Source organism: Heloderma suspectum, chromosome 5, assembly GCF_057233095.1.
Source record: "Heloderma suspectum isolate Gila_16-S chromosome 5, 16-S_ref, whole genome shotgun sequence".
NCBI classification, from domain to species: domain Eukaryota; kingdom Metazoa; phylum Chordata; class Lepidosauria; order Squamata; family Helodermatidae; genus Heloderma; species Heloderma suspectum.
In genome coordinates this window covers 149,193,861-149,206,396 of record NC_139462.1, presented here as the reverse complement: position 1 = coordinate 149,206,396, position 12,536 = coordinate 149,193,861, and the positions used below count along the sequence as shown (strand labels likewise).

Genomic DNA, 12,536 nt, shown 5'->3' with positions numbered 1-12,536 from the left:
CAAATGCAAGGATACAGTGGTATCAGGTGTAACCTTTCATCCAGAAAGCCCCATTGAGATCAATTTGGACTACACAGATTCAAACACTCACCATCCTCAAACCTCCACCAATTCCCTAGTACAGTGGTTTTCAAACTTTCTAACTTTAGAGAATATGGTCCACTACAGTTATTGCCAAGCCTTGCAACTCTTTGTGTCAAAAACATGACCCTCAGTGGCCCAGAAGGCTCACAGCAAAAACAAGGCGAGCATCACTTCCCCTTGAGTTCTTCTCTGGCTAGGATCTTAATCTGAGCTAGAAAAGCACTCAACTCATTCCTCCCTTCCATCCAACCAACGACTTGCCTTCATTCCTCCTGCTTACCCAACCATCTGCCTGCTTACTTTGCTGGTATAACTCCTGTGGCAGTGGGAGGAAGGGAGGGACATTTTGCCCTCTCATTCATCCCATGGTACTTGGCACAGGCAGGGAGCCCTCGCTCCCTTTGCTGGAGCTGCATAATAGTGCTATTCCTTTCATCATCATCATTGCGCGTGCTCTGCAGGCACATGATGCAGCAATCTTGCTGAAGCTAGGTAGGGTCTGGGCAGTGCCTGGAGAGGAGACCGCTTGCAAACCCTATGAAATGCTGACTTCCACGCCATCATGCGAGGAAGGTGGGATACAAATACTGTAAAGTACTTTTATATTAAACTGTCAGATGTATCTCATTTTTAAAAGAACTATGACAATGGAGGTCTATTTGACCCAAACATCACATCAGTGAAGTGCTTTTTTGCAAATGTAAGTGGTTAAATGCACACCAGGGGTGGAGAACATGTGGCCCTCCCGATGTTGCTGGATTCCAATTACCATCAGTCCTGATCATTAGCCATGTTGGCTGGGGGTGATGGGAGTTGGAGTCCAGCCACATCCAGAGGGGTACGGCTTCCCCACCCCTGGCATGCATAGTTCATAGTTCAGCCCTGGTTTGATAAGTGAGAATTCTTTGCGTTGGTGGACGGAAGAGCGGAAGGGTTTGCCATGACCGTCTTGGCTCTCTGAACACATGGCATCAGCCCGGCAGGAGGGCAACATCCTTCTTCCTGTAAGTGTATCCTAGACAGGCCTCACTGTGCAGTAACTGATCAGTCCCCAAAAGACACGTACAAAAATATCTGGAGCTGCTTGGGTGCTCACTGCGGCCATGACATTAGGGCTGACGGCCTTATCCTTCTCCACTGAAATATGCAGTCTTAGGGCCATATGACTTAATATTACACACAAATGCATGTAGGGAAACTCTGTCAGCCATTTTCGGCATGAAAAGCAATTTAGGGAGGACATGATTTGGTGGAATGGTAGGGGTGGGGGTGGGGTCCTTAACCATTTCCCTGCCAGCTCTTGTGTGTGCGTGTGTGTGCGCGCGCACGCTCCAAATCACACCCTATGAACTGCATTCTTCCTACAGAGGTCCAAATGCATGCCTTTTCTTTTATACATGCATCTGGAACCCTGCATGGAGGAACGCAGCTGGGGGGAAATCTGAACGAAAAAACAGTTGGCAGAAAAGGGGTTAAGCTAGGCATGGGGAACTTCTGGCCTAAGAGCAGCAGAAACATCCAGAGCTCAGGGGAAGAGACTGAACACCACCACCCTTGTCACTGCTGGAGCCTTGAGAACTTCACCAGCATGATAGAGTGGAGCATGGGAGCTGCCGCAGGCTGCAAGAAATCTGGTGGCTATTTTATGGACTTTGTTTTCCTGGCGTAGCTGTTGCGGTTTGTAGTGTTTATCAAGGCCTTAATGCATAGGAAAGATTTAGTTTATTGGGCTTTGGTTTACACTCTACTGAAAGATAGGAACTGATATTGTGTTGCAATGTTTGATTTTGCCTCTTTTGTAATTAATCTGAAATGTTATTCTGTTAGTACAGGTGAAATGAGTTGTCTATTATTGTAATGAGGTCCTATTATAATGAGGTACTGGTATGCTTTTTTGTTGTCGCATTGCTGTTTTGTTAGCCGCTTTGGGCACTTCTTGTGGAAAAGCGGCATATAAATATGATGATGATGGATGATGATGTTCCCCCATCCAGCCCACCAGCTTCTTGTCTAGGCCCTGACCCCTCTCCTGGGTGTATGGGGGGGGGGGGGAGCTCTTGCTTTCCCCTGCTACGCAGTGAGAAAGGGAACCTTTGTCATTGTGCAGCAGGGAAGTCCTCTTCCCATCAGCGGCTGAGGAGGTAAGACCTTTCCCCTACTGGGAAAAGGAGCCAGGGCCAGAGAGGAAGGCTGCTGAGTTTTCCAGTCCTGCTTACTTCTGAGAATTGTCCTGCAGAAGCTTGCCCTGCTCATTTCTGAGCAGACATGCAGAGGCTTCGCATTTGGATGCTATTTGGAAGTGCTGTGGACGGGCTGGGTCTTGTTTCCTTCTGAGTAGACATGCAGAGGCTGTCCTGCTTACTTGTGAGAAGATATGCAGAGACATGGCACTTGGGATCCTATCTGAAAGTGTCGCTGAGTGATTCAGCCCTGCTTACTACTGAGCTGATATGCAGAGGCTTATCCTGCTTGCTTCTGAGCAGACATGCAGAAGCCTAGTCCGGCTTACTTCTAAGTAGGCTTTCAGTCAGTAGTAATCACATTGTGCTGCTGCCCGCTCTGGCTTTGGCCACGCCCACAGATGGCATGCAGCCCTCGAGGCCTTTCCTGGATTGGAATTTGGCTCTTGGGCTGAAAAAGGTTTCCCACCCCAGTTTAAGCATTCCCTTCCACTACCACTCAGTTGCTCAAAATCACGCCCTCCTGCATCTGATTTCTATTAAAAACATTAGGAATTGGTAAAACATTAGGAATTAGTCCAATGAGGATACAGCACAGAAAGAAGAATTGGTTCTTCTTTGCATGCATTTGCATGTAATGCTTAGTTTTCTCCTTGAGGCCAATGCACATATGCACCCATACGGACAAATACAATATGTGAACAGGAGGACCACAGATTTCTCCTGTAGCAGTTCCTGTGACTGCAGAAACTAGACAAATCCTGCTGTATTCAGTTTCTTTCTTTCTTTCTTTCTTTCTTTCTTTCTTTCTTTCTTTCTTTCTTTCCGTCTGTTTTTTTTTTACTCATAGAACGCTGAAATGGCACAACTATTTAGAGCACGGATGTATGGCCTGTGCAAAATCCACTCTGTCTGTGTTCCGTGGATTGCCAAGCGCCTTTTGTTCCATCGTCCGCTCACAGTCAGATGCAAATTGTTTCTTTTGTCATGCAGAAAAATACGCAAATAATTATGCAAGAGGTTTTGTAACAATTTACATAATTTACCTTAGTATGTAACATTTAGAGTATTGTCCCCCATTCCATTCTACTTTTCCTCAGGAGAAATTTGCATATTTTTCTACAAATAAATATGTGAAAAATTTTGGGAAATTAAAAAAAAAAAATCCAAAAGACCATAGACTCTGCACGGCCTGAGGGGGATGCTCCGCAGCAGATTCCGCAGGTCAGATTCTTAGAAATCCAAGCTCATTTTAATCCGTTTTGAATTTCTCCAGTATCCCTAATTTAGAGCAGGGGTGTTGAACCAATTTCAGTCTGAGGGCTGAATTCCATTTCAGAGACGCTCTCAGGGGCTTCATTCCAGTGGTGGGCAGGGCCAAAGGCAAAGGGGGCAGAGCCAAAATACCAGCAAAGTTTAGCGTAAAGCTCTTACTGCCAGTATCTCAGCCTTAGGAGAGGCATTTCAACCATTCAGAATGGGAGGAAGAACAACACAAAAGCAGGGAAGCCGTGAAATGATTGGTCAGAGAAAAGGGGGTGGAGTCAGGGGTGTTGCCATCTGGAGGACTCCAAAGGGCTGTATTGGGACCACAGACAGTCTAGATTTGGGCCCTGGGCCTAAGATGTAGCACACTGGCAACTAAGAAATTATGTGTGTGTGTATGTATGTAAATTAATAAATAATAAACAATAAATAAGACCCACCTGGGTCTGATTGCCATGATTTAAAAGCCAATTTTGCTAAAAGACACAGTAGAAAGCAACACAATTGCCTGTTGTTATGTTGTTATATTTGACACTACAGAATAAACTTCACCAGTTGCAGGATGCAAAATGGCATCCTGTGTGGTACGTGGAACTTTGTGTCCATGCGCTTCCAAAGGCATACATGTTGGCTAGAGAGAATTTGCATCTGTCCTTCACCAAGAGATTTAATTTCTAGAAACCTGGAAGATGGGGCTGAAACATGAAGAACAGCAATAGTAGTGCATGTGTGTGCAAAGTAACAAAAAGTTTCAAAAGGCACCCTGAAAGGACAAAATTATCTCAGTCATTTTTATGGCAATACCTTGAGGAAAAACAGGTGTTTCTCAAGATCAGAAAGGCATCCCAATCAACCTATCCAAATAGAAACTGGGACCTTCATTTACCAGGAAATAGATTATGTTCCTGTTAAATGGGAACAGTTGGAGCATGTGCTTGTATTACACAAGTCAAGCCCAAACACTTCATTTTGACTAATAAAAGAAATCGCTGGTGAACAAAATTCAAAATCCCAATTGAATCATAATAGGTTGCCTCTATAATATATCTTCTCATTGTGTTTTTTCCTTTGTTTGCTTTCTGTGTTGGAAAGATCACAAATTTAGAGTGATTTGGCTTCTACCTTCCAAGAAACAACTTTTCATGAATATAAAGACAACACCAAATACACTTCCTAGGAAAGCGAAAAGCAAATATGTCACAAAATCAAAACCTGGTTAGGCATTGGGTATACAAAGTTTCTGCCCACAAAATGGAAACAGAGAAACCTACTTTATACACGTGTATTACACATTTTTTAAAGGCCAGACTGAACTAACATCTATTGATTTCTGCAGAGTTTGACATGTAATCAAGTCATCCAGCTTCGCTTTGGATAATTGCTGGAGGGAGAGTGCATAGATTTCAGTTTTGATTACTATTCTCATCAACTTTTATTACTTTATTTAGATTTAGTATTCCATCCCCTCCTAAGGGTTCAGGGACAGGGTGCATCATCATCATCACCATGTATATACTGCATTACTGGGCTCTCAAAGCAGCTCAAAGTTATACAGACAGACAACAACACGCACACACGAACTTTTTATGTACAGTTTGACTTGGTTCACACGTAACAACAACCCAGAGTATGGGTTGAGCCTGGGTTGTTGTTATTGAATCATGAGCTGTCATGTGCAAACCCTGCACTATGGTTTAACAATGGGTTGTTAACCACAAACAACCCAGACTTCACAACCCATGTGTTCTCTTCCTTGGTTGTTCATGATTAACAACCCATAGTTAAACCACAGTGCAAGGTTTCCACGTAATGACAACCCATGATTCAAGAACAACCCACGATTCATTGGCAACCCATACTCAAACCATACTCTGGGTTGTCAGGCCTTTATATGCCACATTATTAAAACTACAGTAAAATATTGCAATTCCAGTACACAGTATCTAGAAATAAAAAGCATGAGCAGCAATAAAAGTAGCAATAAGCATCCATAGCCTCTCAGCAACCCAAACACTGTCCTAGACAGCAAACTTTTAACTAAACCTCTAAAAATCAGAAGTGACCTAGCCAGATGGATTTACTAGGCATGACATTTTGCAGCGCAATCCTAAAATATGTCTACATGGAAGTCAGTTTCAGTAAGTTCAATGGGGCTTACTCCCTAGGACAGGGCTGGGGAACCACTTTCAGCCCGTTTTTGGAGAAGCTCTCAGGCACCACATTCCAATGGTGGGTGGAGCCAAAGAGAAAAGGGGGTGAGGCCAAAAATACAAGCATATTTTAGGTTAAAGCTCTTATTTACCAGAAACTAAGCCATAGGAAATGCATTTCAACATTTTAGAATGTGGGAAAAACTGCACAAAAGCCGGGAAACCACCAAACAATTGGTGGTTGGGCGGGATGTGGCAGGACCATCTGGGGAAACCTGGGGTGCCCCATTGAGACCTCAAGAGGGCTAGATTTGGCCCCTGGGCCTGAGATTCCCCACCCCTGCCCAAGGAAGCGGGCTTAGGATAGCAGCCCAGCCCATGTAGGGTTACAATGTATCGTACTAAAATTAATGGGGGGAAAGGTGGCAGGAGCCAAGAAGTACTTTAAATGAGCCCTAGTGTGTGTCCAATGGGATTTCTGACTTTTCTTTATTTAGCATGACAGCATCCTCTGCCACAATAACAACTGATTTTGAGATCAAATCCTTCCCTTTCACAAATTAGTTGGCGGGCAACTAGGAGGGGATGCTGTTTAGGGTCGGAGGGGTGGGTGGCACTCTCAAGCACATGGAAAAAGTTGCAGGGCTCTTTGGATTATGGCAAAGTGCATAAAACGCCATAGCAGTACTCCTCAAGCAAGTAATAAAAGTGAGTAATCTGACACTACCCTTTGCCCCCTGCCCGTCAGTACCAGTTCGCGTGCAGCCACGCATGGGACCATGCAATCTTAGCAGGATTATGAGATGACTAATTGTGAGGCCCAATTGTGTGAGGACAAAGGAAGTATCCAAACTGCACCATTTGCATTCCTCCACCCAGTTTGGGGTGGGTGGGTGGGGGGGTGAATTTTGCCTCAACCTAGGGTGCCCATATATTCTGCTTTATAGAGGACAGTCCTCTATTTGAAATGCTATCAGACAGTACTCTGTTTCAAGGCATCCTTTATTTGGAGGGCTGCCCAGTCCAAGGTCATTTCTACATGAGTCTTTCCCTCACACCTTTACTGGGGCTTCTGCTTCCAGATTCTTTGCGGGATTAAGATCAGCTCCTTTACATGTACTTTTTTCCGTCTCTCCCCCCCCCCCCCGCTTTCTTATATGTTTTACTTACTTACTTACCGCCCAATAGCTGAAGCTCTTTGGGCAGTTCACAGAAATTAAAACCACAGAGTGCAGGATAAAACAATATAAACTATGAAAGCTTAAAACCACAATCTAACAGCACAACCAGAATAAAACCTAGCAGCAATGCAGAGATTTAAAATACAGATTTAAAACACCAGAGCTAAAAGTTTAGGAAGGTAAAATGCTAAAATACTGGGAGAATAGAAAGGTCTGGTGCTGGAAGGAGAACAACATATACAGTCACTAGATGGCGCTGTGGTACAGAGGAATGGCACAATTACACACTAGGGATGTACGAAAGTCACTTACCTTTTGATGAAATGTGATTCGAGGTGGGGGGGAGGCGCCCCGTCCCTCCCCCCGAAATTCTGGCCGGGGGGGAGGCGCCCCGTCCCTCCCCCCCGGAATTCTGGCCAGGGGGGGAGGCGCCCCATCCCTCCCGCCGTGAATCCTGGCTGGCTGGGTCTGCAAATGGCGGTGGCTGTAGCTGCCGCCGTTTGCGTCCCTGCAGTCAGCCCATGGGCGCCGCCATTTGCGTTCCTTATTTTGGCACGTCTAGTCTACGTAAACATTTACGTAGACTACGGCGAAAATAAGGGCAACGCAAATAGCGTAGACGCTACGCGATTTGTGTTGCCCTTATTTTCGCCGTAGTCTACGTAAATGTTTACGTAGACTAGATGTGCCAAAATAAGGAACGCAAATGGCGGCGCCCATGGGCGCCGCCATTTGCGTACGCGTGGTTGTGTTTTTTTTGTTTTTACTCAGCCATGATAGGTTACGTAAACATTTACGTAGCCTATCACGGTATTTTTTAAAAATCTAGCTGTGATAGGCTACGTAAATCTTTACGTAGCCTATTACGTTTTGTTGTTGTTGTTGTTGTTTTTAATGGAAATGGCAGCAGCGGCAGCCGGTCGGAAGACCGGCCGCCCCTGCCCCCCGCTGGAGCCGCCGCCGGAGCCGCCGCCGCCAGGGAGATTCGCCCAAGCTAAGTCCCATCCCGGGGGGGGGGGGGCAGGGGGGCAGACCGTTTCGCCACCGATTTCGGGGGGCCAAATGCGCTGGCATTCGGCCTCCCCGAGATTCGTAGCGAAATTCTCTGACATCCCTATTACACACACAGAGGGTTTCATGGTGCCATTCAGGATATACCAGACTTTCCTCGTCAGAACCCCTCCCCCCCGTGATAATAGTTGCAAAGCACAGGGGAGGCCCCAGAGGACGTCGTGTAAAGGACCTGGAAACTTCCATGAGTGAGCAATCATGAGCGCAGAATAAAAGCCTCATGTAGAAAGGCTACAAGTCTGGTTTAAAGATAAAGAGCCATAAGAAGCCAGGAAGGCAGCGGCCTTGAAGCTGGCTATCAACAGTTAGCACCTAAACAGCAGACTGAGCAGGCAGGCACGCAGGTCACCTGGTCTTTCCCATTATGGTGAGTTATATTGCATTTCTATTTAAGTTACTGTCATTCTTTCAAAATGTGCATTTATCAGCACATGCAAATTTCATGCAAATTGATGTCCTCCTTTGCCCTGTTTTGGGGAGAGGTGTAGGGGGCCATCCTAACCTCTTACAACAGGGGTGGTTGTACCTCAGGCCTGAGGCCTAAATCTGGCACTCTGGTGTTCCCGCAGAAGGTCGTGCCACCTTGCTCATCCCTTTGTCCCCAACTGCTTTTGCACAGTTCCCCCCCCCCATTCTAAAAGGTTGAAATGTTTCTCCTAAAGCATCATTGCTTGCTGTCAGAGCTTTATGCTGGCATTCTTGGTATTTCTGACCTTGCCTCTTTTGCCTTTGGCTCCACCCACCAGTGCAACGCAGCCAACGAGTTTCTCTAAAATTGAATTCGGTCCCTGGGCTGAAAGAGGTTCAAAACCCTTGCCTTAGAAGAAATGGAAGACAACAAGGGAGGACAAGGCTGAACGGCTGCCGGTGTTGGCAGCACAGCCAATCAGTGACGGGCATGGCTGTGGCTGTTTAAGGTGGCCACATTTTCCTCCAGCTGTGGTTCCCACCTGTAGGTCTCCCCCCACCCCCAACTTCTGGCAGTGCAGGATTAGCTGGTCACCAGTGAGACTGAGTAGGATGTTTTGGGTCCTCCTACACTAGTCACAGGAAGTCAGTTTCTTTCCCACCTAAACTGCACTGTCACATCATCAGTTGGGTCAAGAATGGGCTTTTATTTGGTTTCATACTGTAATTTTTTAACTTCTAAAAGTTTTGTATCATGTCATGTTGTTGTGTTTTATGTTGTTTTAACTTTTGCGACCTGCCAAAGAGCGTCAGTTATTGGGCAGTATAAAAATGTAATAAAGAAAAGAAAAGAAAAGAAAGAAAGGGCTTCATTTGCCATAAAGCTTTCCCCATATAAATAGATCACAACCAGCTGGTTCAAAGTGGGCTTGAAAGACGAAGAGACATAGTGGATGCTGGTGAACACCTTGATGAAAGGAGGATTACCCCAAACAACTTCTCATGGCTATATATTGGCCAGAGGGCACCTGGAGTAGGAAGACCCCTTGGACTTGGGCACCTAAGGACTTAGCAGCTGAGAGACTAATGATGCTGACACGGCCTCCTCCTCTGCATACCTTTCACATGTATGGGCAGTAAAGGGCAAGGACCAGTTCTTGTACTGATCTGGTGTTTGAGCCAGGGGGTGTCACCCATTCAAAGTGACTGGTGAGAATGGTATTTCCTAGTCTTTACTTTGGAAGGAAGCACAGATCAAGTAAAGTTGGGGCCTACAATTCATCCCACATACTGCCTTGTGTCTTCATTCGATTGGAAGCAACGCTGCTCACTGTATATTTATCCTCATCTGGACTTGCCTAAATTGCACACCATGTTCCCCATTCAAAAGCAGCATCCTGCAGATCTTGATCAGTGCTGCACGTCACATGCACGACTGGTTCAAAAGCGCATCCAAGTGTACAACTTTCTCCCTCTGCCGTCACCACTCTCTGCAGATTTGGCAATAATGTCCTGAAAACTGCTGCCTGTGTGGGATAATTATCTGCAACACTGAATATGCAGTAAATCGGGAGCTGAAAATCATGGATATATCCCCCACAGCTTTTTCACAACAAAGAAAAGACATAGGAAGCTAGCTTCTTATTTTTCTGTTTTGCTTTTGGACTATCAAGTACCAATTTCATTCTGAGATAAAAAGGACCTTCAACCATATATTTATCCAGAATTGAGAAACAAACAAATGACTTCTAACAAGCAGATCAGGGCAAACAGGGGGGCTTTTAATAATCTCTATTGCTCTATTATTTGCCTGTCAATTTTACGGCTTATGAAGTATGAGGTTTAGGCCTTAGAAACCTGCTCTCTTTGAAAAATAATGTATATGAGTAGGTAATGTATCATGACCTCAACAAATCTTCTCAGGATTCTCAGGAGACAAACATATTTCTTGCTGCAATGCTGCAAGTTTAAATACAAGTAATCCATTCCCGCAACCCCCATGACTGAAAATATAAAGATCGAACCTGTGTCTCCTCCTCCCCTCCACCCACAAATTGTAAATTTACAAAAGTCCTCTTGACCCCCCCCCCCCACAAACACATTCTGTAAAAGTTGTTGTGGGATAGCGGGACTGTACTTGCAGGCCACGTCCCCACCACTGCTGCATCTGCTGGAAATGCCCCTGGCAGCCACATATTCAACAGTAGTGTGAAGGGGGCCTCTGTGCATACAAATACATGGATGCTGGTCTTCTCCATGTGAGTGGGAACCCAAGTGGCCTTCTCCATGACAGGAATCGGTGCTGTGCTGGGCGCTGAGGGTGCCTCTTTGCCTCTGTCTGCCCAAGTAAATTTCTTGATCTTGGGGCAGGGTTAAAAGGAGATGGCCATGGTTCATAGGAATGAGACATAGCTTTGCTTGTAGCAGGTGAATAGGGCTACGGCTGTCCCAATCCTGCTTGTAGGCAGGGGTGTTGTTAGGCCTGAAGCCCGTGGGGCCCTGGCCCCAAATCTATTCCTCAGAGCCTTAGTGTCCATTGGCTTCTTTAGCTTAATTGCCAAACAGAGGGTGATTTTCAAGAGGGATTGTGGCTAGAGAGTGTAGGGGTAACTCTTCCTTCCTTGCATGCTGCAACAACCACCCCCTACATTGTCCCCAAATATCTCCCTGCATAGAAATTCAGCTTAGAGAAAACGTTTTCCATTGGTGTGGGATGATCTGGAGCAGGGTGCGAATTACTTGAGGAGTTTATGCTGTCTGAGATTTAGATGCAAAATTAATTGACTGGCTTTGCCTCCTGTGAAAGTTAAATAAATTCTAGTAATTATCTCTACCTTTGCATACATGGATATAGATCAACTTATACAAAGTTTATGCAGATTTGTGTCCTAGGGGTCTGGCCCCCAAATCTTTTAATTGCCTAGCAACACCCTGATTTGCGAGCCTTCTTAAATGTTCAATACATGTCGAATTACACATACCACTCCAGCATCAGTAATGGATTTACTGGCAGTAGGGATGGACGAAAGTCCCTTACCTGGTCCCGCAGCTTGCTTCGCGGTGGGGAGGCACTCCGTCCCTCCCCCCGAAATTCTGGGGGGGGAGGCGCCCCATCCCTCCCCGCCAAAATTCTGGCTGGGGGGGAGGCACCCTGTCCCTCCGGCTGCGAATCCTCCTGGGTGGCTGGGACACAAATGGCGGCGGCCGTAGCCGCCGCCATTTGCGTCCCTGCAGTCAGCCGTGATAGGCTACGTAAATTCTTACGTAGCCTATCACGGCTGACTTTGGGGGGGAAAAAAAAAGCGCGTATGCAAATGGTGGCGCCCATGGGCGCCGCCATTTGCATTCCTTATTTGGGCACATGTAGTCTACATAGCAAACCTAGACAGCATAGTAAGAAGCAGAGACATCACCTTGCCGACAAAGGTCCGTCTAATCAAAGCTATGGTTTTCCCAGTAGTAATGTATGGCTGTGAGAGCTGGACTATAAGGAAGGCTGAGCGCCGAAGAATTGATGCTTTCGAACTGTGGTGCTGGTGAAGACTCTTATGAGTCCCCTGGACTGCAAGGATGTCAAATCAGTCCATCCTAAAGGAAATCAACCCTGACTGCTCATTGGAAGGACAGATAATGAAGCTGAAGCTCCAATATTTTGGCCACCTAATGCGAAGAGAAAACTCCCTGGAAAAGACCCTGATGCTGGGAAAGACTGAAGGCAAAAGGAGAAGGGGACAGCAGAGGATGAGATGGCTAGATAGCATCACGGATGCAATGAATATGAACTTGAGCACGCTCCGGGAGAGAGCGCAGGACAGGAAGGCCTGGCGTGCTATGGTCCATGGGGTCACGAAGAGTCGGACACGACTGAACGACTGAACAACAACAACAACAAAGTCTACGTAGACATTTACGTAGACTACGGCGAAAATAAGGGCAACGCTATTTGCGTTGCCCTTATTTTCGCCGTAGTCTACGTAAATGTCTACGTAGACTACACGTGCCCAAATAAGGAACGCAAATGGCGGCGCCCATGGGCACCACCATTTGCGTACGCGCTTTCCCCCCCCCCCAAAGTCAGCCGTGATAGGCTATGTAAGGATTTACGTAGCCTATCACGGTGTTTTTTGAAAATCTAGCCGTGATAGGCTATGTAAATCTTTACATAGCCTCACGTTTGTTGTTGTTGTTGTTTTACA

At 46.1% G+C, this 12,536-nt stretch overlaps 1 protein-coding gene across 12 annotated transcripts in view; it reads right to left on the bottom strand.

Moving 5' to 3' along the window:
* TPK1 (thiamin pyrophosphokinase 1) overlaps nucleotides 1-12,536 on the bottom strand; it is a 417,079-nt gene that overhangs the window by 100,901 nt on the left and 303,642 nt on the right. For 3 of the 12 annotated variants that reach the window (XM_084857755.1, XM_084857760.1, XM_084857762.1), the window contains one exon: nucleotides 10,102-11,137. The exons of the other annotated variants lie outside the window; for them this stretch is intronic. In XM_084857755.1, coding sequence (XP_084713881.1) covers nucleotides 11,076-11,137 — 62 coding nt within the window. In that variant the 3' untranslated portion in view covers nucleotides 10,102-11,075. Of the gene's footprint in view, nucleotides 1-10,101; nucleotides 11,138-12,536 lie in introns of those variants that run through there. 12 annotated transcript variants of the gene reach the window in all.